The sequence below is a fragment of the Alosa sapidissima genome, chromosome 8 (genome assembly GCF_018492685.1).
Source record: "Alosa sapidissima isolate fAloSap1 chromosome 8, fAloSap1.pri, whole genome shotgun sequence".
Taxonomy (NCBI): domain Eukaryota; kingdom Metazoa; phylum Chordata; class Actinopteri; order Clupeiformes; family Clupeidae; genus Alosa; species Alosa sapidissima.
Window position 1 is genome coordinate 36,673,046 of NC_055964.1, and position 24,467 is coordinate 36,697,512.

General features: G+C 42.0%; 1 protein-coding gene across 3 annotated transcripts in view; it reads right to left on the reverse strand.

Moving 5' to 3' along the window:
* Positions 1-12,716: 12,716 nt before the first annotated feature.
* The window catches only part of LOC121715533 (C-type lectin domain family 4 member G-like), a 61,227-nt gene continuing 49,476 nt past the window's right edge, over positions 12,717-24,467 (reverse strand). The window contains exons 6-7 of one of the 3 annotated variants that reach the window (XM_042101368.1): positions 14,555-14,685; positions 12,717-13,136 (exon numbers count right to left, since the gene is read on the reverse strand). In XM_042101368.1, coding sequence (XP_041957302.1) covers positions 12,983-13,136; positions 14,555-14,685 — 285 coding nt within the window. In that variant the 3' untranslated portion in view covers positions 12,717-12,982. Of the gene's footprint in view, positions 13,137-14,554; positions 14,686-21,120; positions 21,699-24,467 lie in introns of those variants that run through there. The other 2 variants (XM_042101367.1, XM_042101369.1) reach the window with 2 other exon arrangements.

The following is a 24,467-nucleotide window of genomic DNA, read 5'->3' on the forward strand; positions in this document are numbered from 1 at the left end:
TCGCTCCTAGTTATATTAGTGAAGGGCTGCGATCCATCCTATTTGTATCAACGCTCCTAGTTATATTAGTGAAGGGCTGCGATCCATCCTATTTGTATCAACGCTCGCTCCTAGTTATATTAGCGGTTGCTCTATCCCCATGATGGCAAACCAGAGGTGGCTAAGTGCGATGCTGTTGCAGCAAAGCGTTGATAGAGTATCATTTACATTTTTTCGTTTAGCAGACGCTTTTATCCAAAGCGACTTACTTATATTAAATTATATTACATGGGCCTTTGTCCCCAGAGCAGTTAAAGGCCAGTTATTTAATGGATCCAGGATACTATGCATCCAGATAAAGTTCCCTTGGCCTTTGGAATTAAAATATCCCCACTTCATCACATACACATACTTCACCATACCTAGAGATTGACATGGTTTTATTTCAGTTAGCCTAATAGCTGGTTTGATTTGCATTGAGAGATGATCTTATGGAAAGTACCATGCCAGTCTATATAACTAGTATCTCCACAAGTGCTATTATAAACTGAAAAGTGGGCTAATTTAATCCGAAGAAGTATTAAATAGTACATTTACAAGTACACCACAAGCACAATTATACTAATAAACGTACCACATAAAGTAAACATGGGGTTATACTTCACTTAAGTTTACTTGATAAAATTAACTTTGAGTATACCTAACTTTGAGAATACTTTTTTTGGTACGGGTATCTACAGGGCAGATAAAGATTACCAATGAAACATTCCTGATTGATTTATTAATTTATTAATAATTTGTCTTTCTGCCAAAAATGTGGTCATCACGACTCAAATTTTGAACACAACTTGTGCAGTTCTCTAAACACATACCATTATTCAGAACTTTAGTTGAGAATCCACACACATGATAGACCCATGAGTAATTAACCTTAAATTCATGTAATCCCGATGATCATGCTTAAAGCAACACCAAAGCACTTTTCCTCTGTCGCATGCATGCTATTTGTTTATCCAGCATCGGCTTTGGAAATAACAATGTCCACAGACAAGATAGAGTATGTTGCATGGTTTTATGAAAGTATGATGTGTTGGGTAACACTTTACTTGACGGGTGAGTTCATAACACATTCATAGCAGCTGTCATAAACTGCACATAAAGCATTCATGACTGTTTCATGAGACATGACTCAACATTCATACCAAACCTTTCATGAATGTGGAAGACAGATCGACGACAACTTGTCAAAATAAAAGTCCAACATCGTATTTGTGTAACCTGGATACCATTAATTTAATCTCTCCAGCCTTTGTAAATATTTCATGAATATCTTATGAAGTCTACATCGAATGTCACTTTACTATACAAGTATACATTCAGCTGACCCGTATTTGTGTAACATGGAACGGTTGGACATTCCCAGTAGGCCTAGCAAAAGATGAGAAATCATGTGCAAAGGTTACATCATAAAACAAATACATTTTTATGAAACAAAAATTATTTGCTTGACCATGTTCTGTCTTTTTGGCACTGGAGTAGATGTGACGTGATCATGTAAGAGGTTTGGACCAAAAACGGCAATGCTGCTTTGCGACTTTGGACTTTTATTTTGACAAACTCTCGTTGTTCTGTCTCCCATGTGTTGTGACATCAAAAGCAAGTCAAATTTGTAGTTTCTTATGTCTCATTCCATCGAACTACAGGTCCGCTACCCGATCTGGCAAACTTGCATAGTGCGGTTATAGCCGATAGAGGGTCGCGAAGCGAATGCAGAAGTGCCGTTCACCCTGTTACGAGTTGATGAATCACTGAAACGATTTTGGAAACATTATTTTAGGGTACAAAAAACTCTTTGGTGTTGCTTTAAGAAATCATAAATCATAATGATGTACCCACCATACCTAATGCTTTAGTTGATGTGTTGTTCATACATGAGGTCATGACAGTGAGACTATGTACTCATGTCAATTCCTGATGATTCATAAGATATAAAGGAATGAAGTAATGTATGTAAATCATAAATTAATTAATGCCGTGGCCCACTGGTTAGCGCTTCGGACTTGGAACCGGAGGATTGCTGGTTCGAACCCCGACCAGTAGGCCACGGCTGAAGTGCCCTTGAGCAAGGCACCTAACCCCTCACTGCTCACCGAGCGCCGCTGTTGTTGCAGGCAGCTCACTGTGCCGGGATTAGTGTGTGCTTCACCTCACTGTGTGTTCACTGTGTGCTGAGTGTGTTTCACTAATTCACGGATTGGGATAAATGCAGAGACCAAATTTCCCTCACGGGATCAAAAGAGTATATATACTATACTATACTTGCATGAACTCATGATAATTCATAATTACCGTAAAGTGTTACCGAGAGGCTGGGTTATTGTAGCTAGTTTCAGTGGCTAGACGACCACACTCAATCTGCCATCTCCACTGCCATACCAGGACGAGATCCTTTCTCTAGTCCGCCCAAAACAGAACCGGTGTTGGAGGCCCACCAAGAGGAGATCTTTTCACTAGTCCGCCCAAAACAGAACCGGTGTTGGAGGCCCACCAAGAGGAGATCTTTTCACTAGTCCGCCCAAAACAGAACCGGTGTTGGAGGCCCACCAGGATGAGATCTTTCCTCTGTTATCCATCTTATCAGATCATCTGAGCATAAATTTACAACTAAATGTGAAATAAATCTACACTGCATCTCTGGCAGATTTGAGAGAGAGAGAGGGAAAGAGAGAGACAGAGGGAGATGTGTAAATACATTAAACCACTATGACACGTTGTCAGTCTGGAGGTGTTGATGCTCCGTCTGACAGCTTGGAATCTGTGGGGGATGAGACGAGGCTCTGGCACTCTGAGACTCAGACTCTGGCACTCTGAGACTCTGGGACTGGCAAAGATCCTCAATCCCACTCTGGCAAAGAGTCTCAATCCCACTTCAAACCCAGCATTCAGTAGGCTTTACAGTTGCCTTGAAAAGCTCAACCTGTTAATGCTGTGAACATTCCTATGTACAGGACTGTGGATTTGGACCTTGGGGTCTATGATAACACAACGGCCTACCCAGGGGGCACTATGTTCCATTGGGGTCTCTGACAATCCAACGGCATACCCAGGGTGCATTGCACTATGTTCCATTGGGATCTCTGACAACACAACAGCGTACCCAGGGTGCATTGCACTATGTTCCATTGGGGTCTCTGACAATCCAACGGCGTACCCAGCGTGCATTGCACTATGTTCTCTTGGGGTCTATGACAACACAACGGCGTACCCAGGGTGCATTGCACTATGTTCCATTGTTGTTGTAGGTAGGAACCTAGCGACCCCTTTCACATGTTCTATTTACTCCCTTAGCATTAAATGACATTGACAATACCAACGCTGCCATCGTGGTGCTATGACAAAAAAATAAACTCTTTTTTGGTAATATTGTCTTTCTTTTTGGTATTCGAATACTTTGCAGCAATTTAGTAGCAAAAAAAGGTTCTGAGTAAAAAAAAAGAAGAAAAAAAAAGAAACTAAGAAGCTTCTCTGTTCCGACTGAAATCGAGGGCATGAAGGGTGTTCGTAGAACACCTAAAGCTTTTGCGCCCACATATTTGTTTCGCAACGAGCGCATGAAATCATGGCGAAGTGTGTACAAACAGCGCAGACTGCCTGTGGCGGGAGCTGGAAATGGCAAATTGTGCTTTTCCATGTCATGCATATGCATCCATGGGAGGATCCAGGGGAAAGTGGGAGTTTACATTACATTACATTTTACATTACATTACATTACATTTAGCAGACACTTCTTGACCGAAGTGACTTACATATGTCAGCTATATTACAAGGGATCACATTGTCCCCGGAGCAACCGACAACTTTCAGGCTACTGCACGCTAGCCCAGCTCCTTAACCACTACACTACCACCGCCCAGTTTAGCGTAAAGAGATGGGAGAGGAAACGTAAAGAGCACCTACATGTAATTATGTATTCCGATGTATGTGCAAAAACTGCTTGTGAAAGCGCACGTCTATTCTGCGCCTAAATATTTCCGCCTTGTAAAAGCAGGTGTTAATCCATATTGCGGTTAAATGCATCAATAAGAAAACCTTTCAAAGACAACAGAATCACTATTTAGAGCACCAGTTTTGCGTTTTTCTACTATATCACACACACCCAACGCCCACAGCTGAACCACAAGCCAGTTGAATAGAGTTGACCAATTGCAACATTAAAAAGAATCAAACTTTAGCGATCATACATAATAATAAAATGTCAACGAGCAGACACATACAGAGTAGGCCTAGTAGTTCTACTAATCTACTTAAAAAATACTTGAACTATTTACTGCACGTACACTAGGGCTATGACTTAACTAGTCTAGAAGATTGGGAAGTGTATGTCGTGAAAGTGAAAATATGATATTAGGTAGGCAAACAAAAGTTAAGGTTGCTTTTGACACAGTACAATGAAGAAAACCGATGCTCTGAATACTGATTCAGCTGTCTCTAAAAGTTTCTCTAATTGACGCATTAAACCGCAATTTAGATTACACCTGCATACATACTGTACATATGCATGACATGAATACATATGCATAACATGGAAAAGCGTATAGCCGTTCGCAGCTCCCGCAACAGGCAGTCTGTGCTTTTTCCTCAGTGCGGCCTGTTTGTACATACCTCGTCTTGTTTTTATGTGCACATTGCGAATCAAATACGCCTGAAGTGGGCGCAAAAACGTTTGGCCCTGAGTTCTTGGTAATGGCACTGTTTGGAGAACACTGGGTTCTTGGTAATGGCACTGTTTGGAGAACACTGGGCTGGGTCTAAAAGCCTCTAAAAGGCACATTAGTGTGCAAGCGGATGTGAGAATGTTAATTGAAGCCCTTTGGGTCGTGCTATGACGCTTCCTCTGCCTCTCTGGGCCACAAGTAACCTAAAGTCAGCTTTCATTAGTGTGTCTAGGTCGTTATCTGCCTTCAGTCAACAAATAAGTGACGAGGCCAAAGCTGGAAAGCTCTCCACTGCTGGGCTGGTACTACACACACAGACACAGACACACACACACACACACACACACACAGACACATAATATAGATAATATTACTATAAAATAGCATCTATTTAGTCTAGGAGCTTTAGAGGACCTTTTCATATTATTTACAGTAAATTCAATTCAGATTCAATACTGTTCAATACAGACTCAATATTGCCACACAACAGAAGTTGTTAGGAATTTGCTGCAGTGTGCTCTACAGTACAACAGACAAGACGACACCAAACAAAGATAAGAAGCCAAACACATAGACATCAGACATAGTACATTCATCCATGGCTCGTCCCTACAGATGCAAGAGTCAAAAGTGGCAGTTTAGTGGCAGACATTTTAGTGGAAGTTTACCCAAAGTTCAGGATTTAAGTTCACTTCCAAAAGTGCAAATGTCACAGGGTGATGATGACAATAAATAAAATAAACATACTGTATAGTACTGTGGCATATAGCATGAATACAATTTAAAACATATTGCTAAAAAAAAGAGCAAAAACACACTATCCAAGACCTATGCTGGCTTGATCTGCTTCCATAAGGTATTGGTGCAAGGATGGAGTTATTTAAAAGTCTGATCACACTACAGTATGTGCTATTTAAAAAGCGGGAGGTCTTTGTGTTAATAGCCCTCAGCCTTCTACCTGATGGGAGGATCTTAAGGAGGTGGTTGGCAGGATGAGTTGCATCCAGCAGCATTTTCAGGCCCTTGCGTTGCATGTGGGCCTTGTAGATTTCTGCTAAGGGGGTGAGTTTGCAACCTACAGTATGATCTTCTCGGCCGTGTGAACTATTCTGTCTAGCTGTAGCCTGTTCTGAGCAGTGGCATTTCCATACCAGACAGTAATAGAGAAGGAGAGAGTACTCTCAATAGTGGTGCGATAGAATTGCAGCATCCCCTTGCAGACCACCCCAAATTTTCTCAGCTGCTGGAGAAAAAAGAGCCTCTGGTGGGCTTTGCTCATGATACAGCTCAGGTTGTCTCCCCATTTCATAGAGGATGAGACTATGGTCCCTAAGAACCTAAAGCTGCCCACCCGTTCCACTTCTACCCCATTGATGGTCAGGGGCTGGGACACTAGTCCCTTGCGGCGAAAATCCACTAACATTTCTTTGGTTTTTAAAACATTTAATTCTAAATGTCAGAGAGTCATGCACACTCATCTGTTGAAGTTGTTTAAACAGTTTGGTGGGTAAAATTGTGTTAAAAGCAGAACTATAATCAATAAAAAGGATCTTGGCATAGTTACCTGGGGACTCTAGGTGCTGTAGAACAGAGTGGATACATAAGGACACAGCATCCCTGTATGCAAACTGGAAGGGATCTAGGTTCACTACCCTGGACAGGTAGGTGCATACAATGCGTTCAAATATTTTCATCACCACCGGAGTTAAGGCTACTGGTCGGTAGTCGTTAGCAGCTAATTTTGGTCTTTTTGGGCACAGGTACTATGACAGCAGACTTATAACAGTCAGGGACTCTACATTCTCTTAGTGACCACTTACAAATATGTGTGAGCACTGGAGCCAGCTCAGCTGCGCAGTGCATGATGGTGGCAGAGGATACCAGGTCAGGGCCTGCAGCTTTCCTGCAGTTTTGTTTCTTAAGTAGCAGTCTAACCTCGTACTCTTCAATGACAAATGGGGGGCTGGGGGGGTTGACCCCTCTGGGCTGTGTAAGGTGACCGTCATTACTTTTATCAAAACGACAGTAAAACTCGTTTAGGCTGTCAGGTAGTTCAGGATCGTCATCACTGATCCCTGGTGCTGTGCTTGTGTAATTAGTAATTCGCTTCAAGCCTTCCCAGACTCCTCTGCTATCATTACTACTAAGTTTGTTCTCAAGCCTGCGTCTGTAGTCCGCCTTAGCCTTAGTGACAGCTTTCTCAAATTCATACTTCGCTACTTTATATAGGTCTCTGTCCACACTCTTAAAAGCAATACTTTTGTTTTTCCAGAGGTTTTTTATTTCTCTGCTAAATCATGGTTTGCTATTGCTATACACAGTAACAGTCTTAGTGGGCACACATACATTCTCAGAGAAGTTAATATAGGCATTTACCACTTCAGTAAATTCATCTAGATCGTCATTACATGAGTCTTTAAAAACAGACCAGTCTGTGTTGTCAAAACAGTCTTTGGTAATACACACAAGGCACACACACACACACAAACACAAACACTGAGGACTGGATGTCTGTTGACAAGTCTGTGTAATTAGCATGTTCAGTGACTAATTATGAAATTCAGTGAGTTCTACACGCACACATGACTCATATCTCTCTGTCACAAACACACACGCACACTCACACACACACTCGCACACACACACCACCAACATTATCATCATAATTATGAATGTAAGAATGTGCAAAACAGCAGCAGTGGCTTTTCAACTCGCAGCAGCAGAACAGTGTGACTCACACACCTGCCCACACCTGCCCCCACACACCTCACACACCTGCCCACACACACCTGCCCAAACACACCTCACACACCTGCCCACACACACCTCACACACCTGCCCACACACACCTCACACACCTGCCCACACACACCTGCCCAAACATACCTCACACATCTGCCCACACACACCTGCCCACACACACCTCACACATCTGCCCACACACACCCAGTACACTGCCCACACACACCTCACACACCTGCCCACACACACCCAGTACACTGCCCACACACAGCAGCCAAGGCTTTTCAACTTGCAGCAGTGCAAACAAGTATCACAGTGTGCAGCAGTGCAAACGAGTATCACAGTGTGCAGCAGTGCAAACGAGTATCACAGTGTGACTCACACACCTCACACACTGCCCAAACACACCCAGCATACTGCCCACAGACACCCAGTACACTGCCCACACACCCAGTACACTGCCCACACACACACAGCATACTGCCCACACACAACCAGTACACTGCTCACACACACCCAGTATACTGCCCAAACACACCTCACACACTGCCCAAACACACCCAGTACACAACTACAGCAGAGAGTATACACACACACACTCATTTACACACACACACACTTTGTGTCTCTCAGAAACACACACATACATTCATACACACAAGCACACACACACAATTTCCTCTCATGCACATCCACGTGGTGCCAACAAAGGCCTTAATGAGCTCATAGATGATCTCATGGGAGAGATGACATATGTCATTTGCCTTACATGGGGGAGTGTGTGTGTGATTTCTGTTCCATGGGGGAGTGTGTGTGTGATTTCTGTTCCATGAGAGGATGTGTGTGTGTGTGATTTCTGTTTCATGGGGGAGTGTGTGTGTGATTTCTGTTCCATGGGAGGATGTGTGTGTGTGTGTGTGTGATTTCTGTTCCATGGGGGAGTGTGTGTGTGTGTGTGTGATTTCTGTTCCATGGGAGGGTGTGTGTGTGTGTGATTTCTGTTCCATGGGAGGGTGTGTATTGTGTGTGAGTGCCTGCATGTGTTTGTCTGAGTATCTGAAATATTCCATTTAGATACTGTAAGTATTCACACCCTTTGTTATGACACTTGCCAGTGCGCCTGGTGTGTCCTACTTCTATCAATGGTCCTTGAGATGCTTCTACAACTTGATTGGAGTCCACCTGCGCCTTAATGAATCCACTGGACATTAGTAGGAGAGGCACACATCTCTTTACATAAGCTCTCACAGTTGGTGGTGTATGTCAGAGTGAAAACCACAAGGGTCGAGAGAATTGTCCGTAGGCCTGCGAGACAGGGTTGTGTGAAGACACAGATCTGGGGAAGGATACAAGAACATTTCTGCAGCATTGGAAGTGCCCAAGAGCACGGTAGCCTCCATCATTCTCAAATGGAAAAGTTTGGAACAACCAACAGTCTTCCTAGATCTGGCCACTCAGCATAACCTAGTAATCCAGGACAAAGGGCCTTGGTCAGACAGTGTGTGTGTGTAATGTGTGTGTGTGTTTCTCTATAGCTTATCCTCCCTGAGGCAGACACAGTGTGTATTTGTGATGAATTAAAATAGCCCCCATCATCACATACCCTTCACCATACCTAGATTGGCATGGTTCTATTTTTATGCTCATTAAGCTCAATGCAGATCAAACCAGCTAATAGGCTAACTGAAAAACATACCATGCTAATCTCTAGGCATGGTGAAGGGTATGTGATGATGTGGGGCTATCTTAATTCCAAAGGCCAAGGGAACTTTATCAGGATGCATAGTATCCTGGATCCGTGAAATAACTGGCCTTTAAAAATAAAAATCTGCCTGCCTCTATGGGAATTTAACATAGGGGTGCCAATACGTATGACCCCTGTATTTTAAGGAAGAACATTTATTTATTTATGATACATTATTCATTCACTAAGAACATTGGTCCTTAAAGGTTAGATATTTCTTCATTTTTTTACTTAAGGCATTAAGAAAATTTTCCAAAAGATGATTTTATATTCCTCTTTTTAGTCAACTTAAGCAGAGGTGCCAATAATTCTGGAGGGTACTGTATGTGTATGTGTATGTGTTTGATGTGTGTTTGTGTGTGTATGTGTGTGTGTTTGTGTGTGTATGTGTGTGTGTTTGTGTGTGTGTGTGTATGTGTTTGTGAGTGTGTGTATGTGTGTGTATGTGTGTGTGTGTGTGTATGTGTATGTGTGTGTGTGTGCATGTGTGTTTGTGTGTGTGTGTATGGCTTCTCCTCCCTGAGGCAGACAGCAGACACAGCGCTGGGGTCTCAGGAAGTCATTTAAAATTCAATTAAATGCTCAGACTGAGAGGTCACTTACAACACTCTACTCTGTGTGTGTGCTTGCGTGTGGTATGTGTGTGTGTGTGCTTGCGTGTGGTATGTGTGTGTGATGAGTGTATGGCCTGAGAGGTCACTTACAGCTTCTCCAATGAAATACACACGCTGCTCTGAGCTCAAACTCGCAAATGTCAGACATCTATGGCAAGCCCTTTGATTGGCCTTTTGTCATATCCTTCTATGGCAAGCCCTTTTGTCATATCCTCTATGGCAAGCCCTTTGATTGGCCTTTACCAGTAATGGACTAAGTACACTAATTATGTACTTGAGTGAAAGTAGAGATACGTTGCGTAAAATATTACTCCAGTAAAAGTGGACGTTTTCACTTTAAATTTCCACTCGAGTAGAAGTATAACAGTAATTGCCTTCATATGTACTGTACTTGTACTTCATGTATTAAGGTTCTAATGTTCTTTTAGCATTTTTATATCAAAATTCCTGCTCAATCAACTTAATTTAGGTAAAAATTCTAATGCCACTCTTGGCACAGCAATCTTTAAATAGTGTCTGACATGTGTCTATTAAAAAGATCAGAAGCACAAAACATTGAAAGCAATCATTTCCTGTTAGGTAAGACCACGTGGTTATACAATAACAGCAGAGAACAATTATTTCAAAGACACTTAAAATAAAATGAGTTGTTCTTCTTTTCCATTTAAAATAAAATGAGTTGTTCTTCTTTTCCACTAATTCGAAAAGTTCACGCAAATAAGACCAAGGGTGTTCAGACAAGTTAGTGTCAGCCGTTTCTTCCATCATTTCCAATGATGTATGTAGGCATAGATCGGTAGATCGATAGATAGATGAATAGTTAGATCAGGGGTGTCATACTAATATTAGGTAGTGGGCCGGATTTGTTGGAATGAGACCTCATGGGGGGCCGTCATGGTCATTATCATTTTTCTGCATGGGTATCAGAGTGTTGTTAGATGATATCACTTATGAGAAAACAAGTACACAATAATGTACTGCTGTCACATAGCCTACTGCTCTTTCTCTCTTGAAATGCCCTACTTCCATGTTAGTTTTTCTGCTACTTCCTGGAGGATGGTTTGTAGTGCTAGGTTTAATCAGTGTATCATATCATAGAGATATTGCTTATTACACACTGAATGGCATTTCTAATTTCCCCTTCCCACCCAAAATATCTGGGGGGCCGTATGAAACCTGCTGGCGGGCCTGATCTGGCCCCTTATGCTGACACCCCTGAGTTAGATAGACAGACAGACAGACAGACAGACAGAGAGACAGATACTTTATTTGTCATTCACACACGTTTTTTTTTTAAACTTGTATAAAACACTGTCCTGCGGTTTATACACAATGAGCTAATCAGTCCCTCCAGGATTTCGCGAGGATTTTTTGAGATTGTTGCAATCTAAAATGCCTGATTTCACAACAACTTTTAAAAAAAATTGCGATGGAAGTTGCGGTGTATTTAGCTGTTTGTTGCAAAGAAATTGCAAGAGGAAGTGAAAATTGCATAAATAGTTGCGAATTTTTTTTTTTTTTTAATTGAGGGCAATTAAGGTTAGTAGGCTAAGACCAAAATTACACTGATCATCTTGATGCTTATTAAAAAGGGTAAGTGAAGGTAAATAGTAAGGGTTACAGAAAATCAAAGTAGGCCTACTTTATTTGTGTAAATATTTTGACTGGGGTAATTCACAAAGCAGTATAACCTTTCATAGAACTGTCCAAAAAAGACAGCCCCCTAAAGAGATGGCATCATGTCATATGTTTCAATACATTCATATATGTTGTAATTCATAATAAGTTCATATATTTTTATTAATTCATATTCTGTGACTTGCATAATTACAAATAGCCAACTAAGTATCTAGTAATTTCATATTGATTTAAACTATTAGACTACACTTTTCTTTAATGTTATTACATTGGTAGTGTGTAAGTCTAATTAACTGTCTGCCACTTTAAGGACGTGAGAGTAGTGTAATTACATTTCTAAGTGGATTGGAAGGCTTGCATCTCACTGTGTTCGGCTACGAGTGGAAATAACTTTTTGCATAGTGCATTACGATATGTGGATGGAATTCGGGATGTTGTCTATGTCATTAGTTAAAATAAATGTTAAAAAAACAACTCGAATGAAATCATTCTTGGATCACAGAAGAGGTAGGCCTAAATGTCTTGAAATCTTATTAATTTCTATGATTTTGGTATCACTACACATATTAATTTCTATGATTTTGGTATCACTACACAAGCTAGCAAACATGACACAAGCTAAAAGGACATCTCCAGGTGTAGACTAAACGTTTGCCAATGGGTTGCATACTGTAGTCTACTCAAATGTCGGTAAACCAAGTAGGCATTATATTTTATAATTACATTTCTTTCATAGTCTAGCTAGGTTAGTAACACCAGGTTGAGAGATGCAAGTAAAGCAGATCATTAACGTTAGCCTTCTATTTATTGTCATCAAAACTGCAGAGGAGTGAACAATTTATAGGGCAGTCTCTGGTGTCCGCAGAAGTGAGTGTGGCATCTGACTCAATATTCTGCACGAGGGACTGTTGAGGTAGGTGAAATTTCACAGGGAAACCATGATGATTGGTAGCCTGGGTTTTCCCATGCTGCCTTACGCACAATTTTATTCACGCTGCTAGGCCTGGATTCCATGGAGTAAATTTTCGACTCAGTTAGTGGACCAATCACAGAACGGAGGGAGGGCAGCAAGACGATGACGACACACCGAAGCTACGTACAGCTACGTACAGACGCATTTGATAGACATTCGTAGCGCCCAATAAACGGCTCTGGGCATTCGTAAACTACGTTTCAAATACGAGAAAATGAATGTCTAGTTCCCCGACCCCATCTCAATGAGATGAGGTCTGACGTTAGCCAGGCTAGATGATTGGTCAAATTTGCGAAAAAGTTGCGGTGTTTGGACAAAATTGCGGTTTGGATTTGCTGAATTTGCGTTAATTGTTGCGATCGCAACATCGCAAATTCCTGGAGGGACTGGCTAATAAGACCCAGACAGCAAGCACACATTGGCCCAACGATGGTATTGGTTGGCAGTGTCGTAGGTGGAATTTCAACGGTGGAACAAAAGGTGTGGAAAAGTTATGTTCTTTGATTAAAAGATTAAACATTTCACAAACAAAAGCGTGACATAGCCTGTTTAAACATCCCTGAGTAGGTGTAGTTCTCTAGATCTCTGTGGCCTCCTTCTCACAGATCCACCCCAGCGGATGAATGCAGGGGACATCGTTCCAGCTCTTAAGGGTGTCGTCAGTTGGGTAGGTGGCAACACAGTCCTCAGCAAATAAATCGTAATCGTTCGGCTCCCCATCCCTCCAGTACCTGCAAACACACACACACACAGAAAACATGAACGACCGCCGCACTAAGCTGATACTCGATGTGTTTTTGTCATGCATTTCGCTTTAGAGCTGGCAAGTCCCACCCCTTCCGCTAACCCCACTGGACCTCTAGGTTGAAAAATCGTTAACGCAAGTGAAGGTGAGAAAATAAATAATTTCTGGTCCCATTTGAATTTTGCTAGGCCAATGTCTCTATGATCTCTGCATGACATGACTGTGATGAGTACAATTAAAGCCATCCTTACACCAGAATACTTTGACACGATTGGGGAAAGATTCTTTTAATTGTAGCCTTTTGAGTAAAGCTGGAATGGGCATTAGTTAAAGAAGCCCTATGCAAGTCTGGTGATTCCTTCGCTGTTTCTGGGTTTTCGCCTGATTTGGGCTCGCATTTTTCACGACATAGCTCCCCCTGCAGCTTCGGTAGCAAGTGACTGCTACGCTAAACCGTTTTGCAGTCTTCTTAGAAACTACAATCTGACTACATTTTCGAGGCCTTCCGCCGAGTCATATCCGGATATCTTCGGTCCGGGACCAGAAAGTTGCATATTCGTTTTTTCCGCGGTGAAGCACTAGGGGGAGACGAAGCACCCACCAAACAACCCAAAAAGTGTAGAACCATCAGAATGACTCTCAACCTGCATAATTAAGGTAATTTTTGCTAAAATTGTTGCATAGGGCTTCTTTAAAAGACTCCAATCTTGTAAGAATTTTTTTCACATCTCGTCAAAGTCTTCTGATGTATGGGTAGCATTAGTTAAACCTGGACTTGAGCTTTTACTGGGCCTGCTGCTGAAGGGTCTGATGACACCCCTGCTAAAGTAGAACAAAATCCCGGACGATTTTGAAATTCTGGCCAGTCGCATTTTGTAGATGTCAAGAGGACGTGTCCGCGGAAAAGAGGATGTCTGGTCACTCTACATTTACTGTATTGTCCTAAGGGTAGGTCAAGATGAGTAGTTTGCTGGTAATGTGGGATTGCTCAATGTGTTTTTAAATGTAACGTTTGCTCACTCGTGGGCTGCAATTGGACTGATATGGTGTTTATTAGCCTACACGACAAGTTAAGCTATCTGTTGATGATTCCCAGAGGAGCGCTTTCTTAACCCAATATGCATTTGAAATCAGACTCAGCCAGAGGCGTGCAAATGCTATCGTCACACGAAACAGAGCGTGCATGCCTCCCTCCACAAACCATGTGTAGTGGGAGACTCATTGGCACCCTGGAAAGTGACAGCAATGTTAGATAAACAAAGAAACATAACATAAATACCAATAGCAGTATTGTTTGCCCAAAAACCTTTACAGTAAAATATTATCGTACCGACCAATCACAGACTGGTAACAATTTAATCTCTATTTCTAGATATGACGTTCTGAAATTCTGACATGACTTACCCTTCAGTGAGCAAAGAGCCATTGATCCATGTCCATGTTTGCTCATTGACTTTATCTCGCAGTCCAATCCAGTACCCATACCTGATGTTGAATGTCTTGTGTCGCCCATTTAGGATCTTTGAAATGAACGTCTGGGAAGACAATGATTTGCACACTGACATGACATGCATGGTGATATGGCAGCACATGGGACAACAATATACAAACATCATCACAATTCTAGAGATAATTGGGGGCAGCCGTGGCCTACAGGTGAGGGCTTCGGGCTTGTAACCGGAGGGTTGTCGGTTCGATCCCCGACCAGTGGGAACAGCTGAAGTGCCCTTAAGCAAGGCACCTAACCCCTCACTGCTCCCTGAGCGCCGCTGTAGCAAGGCAGCTCACTGCTCTGGGTTAGTGTGTGCTTCACCTCACTGTGTGTTCACTGTGTGCTGTCTGTTCACTAATTCACGGATGGGATAAATGCAAGTATACTTGGCCTAGAAACCTGATTTACATTTACATTGCACTACCTCCACTGCACTAGCACTACCTCCACTAGCGCTACCTCCACTGCCCTAGCACTACCTCCACTGCACTAGCACTACCTCCACTGCACTAGCACTACCTCCACTGCACTAGCACTACCTCCACTGCACTAGCACTACCTGCACTGCACTAGCACTACCTCCACTAGCGCTACCTCCACTGCCCTAGCACTACCTCCACTGCACTAGCACTACCTGCACTGCACTAGCACTACCTCCACTAGCACTACCTGCACTGCACTAGCGCTACCTCCACTGCCCTAGCACTACCTGCACTGCACTAGCACTACCTCCACTGCCCTAGCACTACCTCCACTGCACTAGCACTGCCTCCACTGCACTAGCACTGCCTCCACTGCACTACCTCCACTGCACTACCTCCACTGCACTAGCGCTATCTCCACTGCACTGCCTCCACTGCACTAGCACTACCTCCACTGCGCTACCTCCACTACACTGCCTCCACTGCACTAGCACTACCTCCACTGCACTTGGCTACTGTTCTCAGAGCATTATGCTTTCTCTGTCTATGATCTGCAGCTTTTCTCAAACTATGGGCCTCCTCAACAATGAACCTACTCGTCCACATAGACGCGAAATTAGTTATGCCCGGTGCTTCACACGTCTGATCATTTGCAGCAAGATTGAATGGTAGCCTATGGAACCGCGGACTGAAAGAAAAATAAACTACAGGCTAAAAGTTTCCCCAATCAGAAATAGCCTACCTATTAATTTGGTGTCATCAACTATATAGACATAGCCCAGTCAGCACACATACGTCTCCAAGACGCTTGGAAAAAAACTGCTTCATTACATCGCGTCCCATTTAGAACGTCTCATTTGATCTTACAAACGGCGGTGTCAAGACACATTTGAGTTACATCTGAGAACTAAGATTTCCAGCATGTAGAACGCTTATGAGCGCTCATGCAATGTGTGCGTCCCTGCAGCAAGTGAAAGGTAACGTGGGTTAGAAGCAACAATAGTTTAAACAATAACGTGGCTTCCTGTAACTATCATTGGAAATAGCATAGAAACTGCTAATCATAATCTTTAAATTGACATTAATTAAGCTGACTATATGCAACACAATTTATTTATATTCCCTTATGTTTGAGTACTCAAACGTTTTTGAATTTGAGCTTACAGTTCTGTCATTATTCTGTGTCCTTTACATTTATTTAATAGGTATTATAGTTAGGCATATTAATAGTCCAGTGATACCTCGAAATTAGGCTGTTGTCTGTTAGGCAATTTAATTTCTGAAATGATTACTTTATTTACAACATGAAATGTGTCTCCATGTAGGGTAGTGTCAAATAGTGAAATGATAGCAGGAAGGCCTACGTGTCACATGAGCCACACAGATGAGGGGCGCTGCTTGTTCTGTCCCTCCCAAACTGCATTAAAATGGTGTAGCAATCAGAATTTTAAAAAAAATCCGGGGGAGAAACTCTCGGACACCCGCCAATATAGTCCGCACCCATCTCAGAAAATACTTACAACATCCCTGTAGGGAGTTATTTATAATTTGGCCGGATTGTTTCACTTCCCAATCCCACAACCCCCACACTTTTAAAAAGCTTGATACGCCTCTGCATGACAGGGAAACATTGTGTTTATGCTTCCTATGCACCTCTGACCTTTTGACCTAAGGTCTATGTGTATAATAAAATAAAATGCAAAAGTAACACAATAAGAAAATATATAACATAGAGTTTGAATACTTCAGTATTTTTAAAAACAAGTACTTGCATACTTTTACTTAAGTAAAAATTTTACTTGGCAACTTTCACTTGCAGTGGAGTAATTTTTGTAGGAGTATCTACTGTATATATGAAGTTGTTATATAATCAATTAACAAAATTATCTTTATTGCATTCATTTACATTTTCCCTTACATTGTACAGATGGTGGACCACAGCTTTAACAGCCAGAGGTCTCTCTGGCAAGACACCAAAAAGGTGGGGTGTCCAGCTGTCATCGCCATAACTACAGTAAGATTGCAGTATTCCCTAAATTCAAGGTTGGTCTGCTGCAAACTTTTCTGCTAGGATTATGTGAGCACAATGTATGTGTAACTTGAATGTATGCACAATGTATTTTTGAGCATGATCACCTTTACACTGCATGCTAGGTTACTGAAAATAGGGAATGGGCTAAAAAAGCAGCCTCCAAACTGCTTCGAAGGGCTTTGGAGAGAGAGCCAATGGTATGGCAGACATGGTATGCAGTCACACAGCCAACTGAACATGCTGGCCATGCAACGGGTGACATGGTAATTTGCAGTCTTATCAAGCCTAGATAATTTTATTTAAAGCGCAATGGTGTGTGATTCATGGTACTTTGATTCTAAAACTATAAATGTGATGCTTTTAAAGGAGACAGCAATCCGTGAGCCTGTGGACGTGAGAGTAGAGCTACGGGTAGTAGAGCTCACTAAGCAGGGTGTGAGGAAAGTGAGTGAGGTCAGAAGGCATCTCACACAGTTTGTTAAGGCTGAGTTATTTAGGGGGGCCAGCCCACCACCTGTCTCCAGACGGCGCTATTTTTCTTCAGATAAGGACCTACGAAATATTAAGGCTAGGGCCAGAGACCAGACGAGGTACTCAAAAATAGATCAGGTGAACCTGGAGGTGAGGCACAGTCATACTCGTTTGCTGTGATGATCTGTTATTGTAGAGGTGTAATAATAACAATAACGTATGGATTCTGTTGCAGGACTTGTTTCAAAAATGGCGTATTGAAAAACCTTTTCACTCTTTTCATTTGCACCTACATATAGAGGGAACATCCTTTATCCTCTGCCACCAGACAGACTGGCAGCAAAGGCTGTTGAATATGTATGGCAGCGACATTTGTCTATTCGACGCAACATACCGTACTACCCGCTATGCCCTTCCCATATTCGTTTTGTGTGTACGGACAAATGTGTGTGATGTGGTTGTGGGAGTTATGGTTGTGCAAGAAGAAACCACAGAGGCCATCAGAGAGGGACTGAAGGTTTTTAAGGGATGGAATGTGGGATGGAAACCAGCCCACTTTATGGTGGACTACAGTCTGCCAGAGATCAAGGCTGTTGAGTCTGTTTTTGAAGGTATGGTGCACACATCTTCTATTTCGAAATTCCATACTTTTTCCATACTCAGGTTTTGATGCTTTGCAGGACATTCTACACACATTCATGACTAAATCACAATTTGGCTGATTCACAGTCGCAGTTACAGTTACTGACAAGTGCCCCTCACACCCTGATCAGTTGAGTGACTCAGAGGGGGCCAAATCCCTAAAATTTAGTTTTTGGTGAAGAACATTGAACTGCCTCAATTATGAAATGCACTGTAGACTAAATTAAGCTGTGATGTCTTTTATGGTGTCTTATTTCTGTCTTATGTTCAGGGACCAGGGCACTGTTGTGCGATTTTCATAGGGAAAAAGAATGGGGTGAGTGGGTGAGAAAGCAGGACCATCAGGTTGTACAGAAAGAGGATGTTCTGGCCAAAATGAGGGCAATTGCCATAGCTGGCACCACTGATCAGTATGAAGAGGCAGTAAAGGCCCTGACTGAGAGCCAGAACTGGAGAGAGAACCGTGCCCTCCAAAATTGGTTCACCGACACCTGGCTGTCAGAGGCAAAGGCAAGTTTTGCATATTTATTTACAGTGTTGGAGGTAACGCGTAATTTTGTTACTTTATTGGGTAACGAAGTAAAGTAACATTTTTCTGTACAATAATTACATTTGTTCGTTCAACTTTAAGCAGCAGAATTACACACTTGGCCAGCCTATAGAACGGGTACATTTTGGAGAGAAAATGAGAATGTACGCATCTGTAGGCTATTTGTGGCCAGCAAACAATGTTTACCTAATGCATTAACTCAAGACCTCAAACGTTTTCTAAACAACAAAAATAGATGCAGCAGGCAGAAAATGTAGAAGAGTCATTATCAGTGGCGTTACAGCTAGAGGAATGAAACTTTGCACGCTCCATGTGGGTCATGTGCAGAAGGTCTGACTTGAATTTCAGCCTTGTAGCTCCATGCTACCACCCACAACTCCACCTCTGAAGTGGGAGTGGTCAACAAAAGTTTTTCCTTCACAGTTTTTTTTTGTAGGTGTCTCAGAGATCCCACCTTTGGAACAGTTGTCAGGCCTTCAAGGCGGTGCCGTGCGTCTTGGTCCCATCCCTCTAGCACCTAGCGTTACCGCGCCAGAAGAGGGAAACCTTGTACATTTGGAACCGTTTATCTCCTTCCGGGAATAATCCACCGACTCCAAACTGAGCCTGGCTTGTTTGTGATGTCCCGTTGTTCAACATATTCTGATTTCATACTGATCGGACCAACATAAGTGAGTTTTTTGGCTAAAAATTGAAAAATGGCTAAGCGTTAGCAATTCCACTGCTTTGTTATTTTGCCCCCATATGTACCCTAGCAACACCCAAGCAACCATCTTAATTACCCTAGCAACCATCTTAATTATTTTTGGGATAATTATTTTTGGGACTTTTGAGAATGCAAAAGTATTTTTATTAGTAGGCCTATTATTTAATTTGAGCTACATTTTACACTGATATGGCATGATGGTAATATAAACACATTAAATTGCAATAGCCTATGATTAAATGTAATGGAATATTCAACTAAGGTAGACTGCTGTTCACAGCACTAGGCTATTTATTTTTTGCATGGCTGGAACAACAAAAACAGAAAGGATGCTGCAGGCAGCAAATGTAGAAGAGTCATTTCCAGTGGAAGAACAAAATGCTGAATGAAGCCTTTACTGATGTTAAAGCACACACACATAACAGTAAAATAAAAGTAAACAAAAGGTAAATTTAGCAAAGGTGACAAAATGAATTAACTCTTTGAATGTTGCACCCTGGTTAGTCCGTAGGAGTCGATTGCCGAAATTCACAATTTCGTCGGCGTTTAAAAAAAAAAAAAACATAGTCCAGTCCATACAACTTCATTTCAATTTCAAAAGAAATACTGGACTGTGTTTTTTTAAAACGGTGACGAAATTGTGAATTTCCAGAGCGTGTTACTCCCATACTTGGCAATCGACTCCTACGGACTTTCCCCTAAAGATGGCAGCAGAGATGGCAACATTTCCGGAAAGGTGCTGGCTTGATGAAATTCATTCTGGACTCTCTATCCGACCACATAAAGACCTCGGGATACTTCGGTTTGGCTTTAGGGACCCTCTACTCACTACCACGTAAGTGTAATGTTGTTTGGAACTGTAGAAGAGGTAAAAAAAATAGCGTTTTGTAGCGGCGAAATAATATGCCCTTCTCACTTCCACGCTAACGAGTTTTGACTAAAAACGGTAAAATTGAACTTTCTCAAAACACATCCGAATGACATGATTTTGATGTCAACTCAACTGTGTACTCCCAATCATCCGTAAATTGATCTAAAGTGCATTTTACTCCGGATAATTCCTTTAATATGTTTTAATAAACATTGAACCAGTCCGGCCCTCGGCTTGTAGCAACTTTGTTTTTTTGGCCCTCTAATGTATTTGACTTTGACATCCCTGAGCTAGAGTCATGACACTCCTACTGCACATGCTCAGTAGGCCCCTCCTTCTTTCTGGAAGTTACAGTTTTTCTCAGTTGCTTTGGTGCTTTTCTCACATCATTATTAACATTTGCACAGCACTTAGTGCATTTCTCAAAACAATTAGTGCAAACTGCAAAACCTAGTGGATAACCTGGAAAAGCACGTCACTTGCTAAAAATGGATAGTCCATTCCTCAAAAGCAAGTATTTATGTCAATGAAACTGCCAGTGTCATCAAAATGATAAGTCTTGACACCATCGTTTATGAACAAGATAGTCAAATGGCTTTGTCATGTTTTCATTATGGCAGTTTATTCTCAGTGTTTTCCTATGCAAAAAAAGGTCAGAACTCGGTGACACTACCTGAACATGCTCAAGACAGCACTATACAGTATTTGTACAGCCATTTGAAAACTACAGTAAAGTTACAAATTGTTTTAGTTAGGTGAGTGAGTACAAGACACTGAATATGTACTTTTCACAGTTTTACTGTATATGCTCTTTGCAATTCTAGAGCATTGTGACAGAATTTGATAACTAGTTCACCAATTTTGTATGTAATGACTCAAGCAATGAAATGAAAACTATTAGTTGTCCCCATATGGTGTTGCAACTGTATACTACAATATTTTGCCTTTTAAATATTTTGAGACTGATATGAAAAACCACCAATATTCTTCATTACTGTATTGCTATTGGGAGAAATAAAACACTTTAAATCAGATATTACTAGGAAAGGTGAATAAGAAGCTTTCATCTGCGGCCTAGTTATGACTGGTTTCTCATAGATCCACTCCAGCAGGGGGTGACATTCTAACTAATTCTAGGTCTGGCCTTTGAATGTTTTAACAAAAACAAAAACTATGCCACATGGCAGTTTGAACCATCCTCTCCTGCTCTAGGATGTTGCTGTTGCCTCTTTCTCACAGATCCACTTCAGAGGATGGCGACAGGGGGCGTCGTTCCAGCTCTTCAGTATGTTCACAGTGGGGTAGGTGGCGGCACAGTCCTCGTGTCCATAGTCATCATTGGGCTCGCCGTCCATCCAGTATCTGGGCCAAGCAAGCCAGGAGACAGGAGCAGAAACAAACAGAATTTCAAAAGCAATTAGGTAGTGGCGGAGTCAAAACTGATCAATTAGGTAGTGGCGGTGTCAAAACTGATCAATTAGGTAGAGGTGGTGTCAAAACTGATCAGAATCAAGGTTTAATGCAAGGAAATGTTATGTGCCTGAAGTTATCAGAAATGTTTAAGTCTGTCCTGTATTTAAAAATGCTCAGTCCATTTTTGCTTAGTGCTTGCCCATTTTTCTAGGGATGTACTGATTATAAAATTCTATAGCTTACCCTTTAGTGGCGGGGAAACAATAATATTCATTATATTTAAAAATATCTGATCTGAAGTCTTTCAGTCCTTTATAGAACTATTGCTGAATGTGCCAATTTGTGCATAAAACAACATCTAGCTAGTGCTAAATTGGTGCAAAGAAACATAAACATCAGCCGCTGCCATCGGTAGGCCGATACCAGTCCGTGAAGCCATTATCGGCCGATGCAAGGCTGATACTGTATATCGGTGCATCTCCACATTTATGGCATATATTTATCCCTCAAACTTAACATTTCCGTCTTTAGTAAAGCTATCAATAGCAACCTTAACATTTCCGTCTTTAGTAAAGCTATTGTAACCCCTTTTTAGTGAGTGCTAGTCACTCGGCACAGTAAAGCTTAACTTTGTGGGGCCTAGTCCACACGTACCAAACCGATCTTTTTTTCCTCCGTCTTCCCTGGAACCGTATCAAGAATATTTGCGTCCAAACGGATCCATCTCAACACGACTCAACACGTTACCCCAGGCCTATAGGTGGCACTGTTTCTTTACAGAAATTGACCAAAACTTGCGCTTTACAAACAGACAGAATAGGCTACGACGAAATGGCTAGTGCAAGGAAACCAGAATTGTTTGTGTGGACTGATGGTGAACTGTCAACTGTAAAACTAATACACTTTATTTTTCCGGTTTGTGAAGGGTGCAGTCCCGTCCTTTATTTGGCTAACGCAGGTAGGCCTACTAATCACCTTTACTTTCTTTGGTTGTAGGATAGTCCGTGATTCACATTAGTTTTGGCTATCACCGCAATTAGGCTACTAAACGCAAGGCTTACCCAAGTTCTAGGCTATTCTGTCTCCACATTTATAATATTGCTATAAAACCTTTGTTAGTAACAGTCAATACTTTTGCCTGCATCAAATCGCGCATTTGCATTCAGTGTGCTACCATCGGCTTAATGTAAGTTCTAAGCGTCTTTGTATGCTTATATCTGATTTCACTCGACTGTGAATGCATGTATATATGTTGTAAGACATGTAAAATAAATGAATGACACTGGCACTACGCACAAATTAATGTAGCCTAAACTTACACCGCACTTTCCTAAATAACTTAAGTTCTCTCACGTCACTGACAGTAGCTAGAATGCATAAAAAAACACCGGGAAAAACAGTGTTCAGTCCACCAAGTCATAAACTATCGGCGCTGCGTAGCACCAGTTGTGATATTTATCTTACGGAGTGTAATCGTAGGTAATGTCATGTATGAAAACTAGTATTGTTAGGCAATACTATAAGTGCAACTCCAGGGCAGCTGAGGTGTGGCGATGACATCATCGATACGCAAGCAGGATGTGCGGTTTCGCTGTCTAAACGAATTCAAACGGGCTACGGTTTCAGATTTTTCCACTCTGGGACCAGGTTTCAAGAAAGTGCGGTTTCGGGCAGTGCGTTTACAGGATTCGTTTGGACGCTCGGCCAAGACGAAGCAAAACCTCTGCGTTTAACCTAAAAAGCGTCGCCGTGTGGACAGGCCCTTAGTTACACTAAATAATGGCGCGACAGGATCCTGAATTCTCAGCAGTGGAATAGTGAATTGGCTGAGATTCCTGATATCATAAATATAAATGTATAGCTGTGTAGTAGGATTATAAATGGTAAATATGAATATGAATAATTATAAATACAAATTTAGTAGCGCGGTGCCTCCACTGTAAAAATACTACACTTACCTTCAGCTAGTGCAGGATGTATTTCCCCAGAATTTAAATAGTGTATTATAAAATGGTTAATGTAGAGCTAATGTCTGCAGTGTATTAATTACTATACACCAACTAGGCTACCTCACAACACAGTTTGCCATGCAGAGTAAGCTGTCAACACCCAATGTATATAGTAATATATTAATAACAATGAATTTATTAATATAGCAATATAAGAGTCGCAATATGGATAATTAGACATGCTTTCCATAAAGCAACAGGAATGCAGTTACCAAAGAGATATGTAAAATAGTAGACACCTGCTACAAAGAGGAACAAAACCATTTCATCATAGCGATGTATGATAAGGTACAAAAATTGGTAAAAACACACAAACAAAACAAGCGCGCAGTTGGGGCCCGGTGGTGCACAGGTAGCAGTTCTCTGAGCTGCAGGCAGGACAGCAACCGCTGAACTGCCCTCCAAACTCGCCGAATGATCCAAACGAGAACGAGAGAACGTGTGTGTGTGTGTGTCAGTGTAAGTGTGGGTTCAAGTTACTCATGATCCACCGTCCCGAGCTGGCGAATCAGCTCGCAGCTGACCCTGGTGTTGGTTACCGCTCAGTCGTCCTCAAAGCTAGCCGTTAGCAGTCGCAGCCATTGGTGGCTCTCTGGTGGGCCCAGCACCAGAGAACAGAATGCGCCCCTGCAGCGTTGGCTAGCGGCAGTGAGATGCGACCTCAAACAAGGATCCTCGACGTCAGCAGTGTAGCGCAGGAGATGTCCGT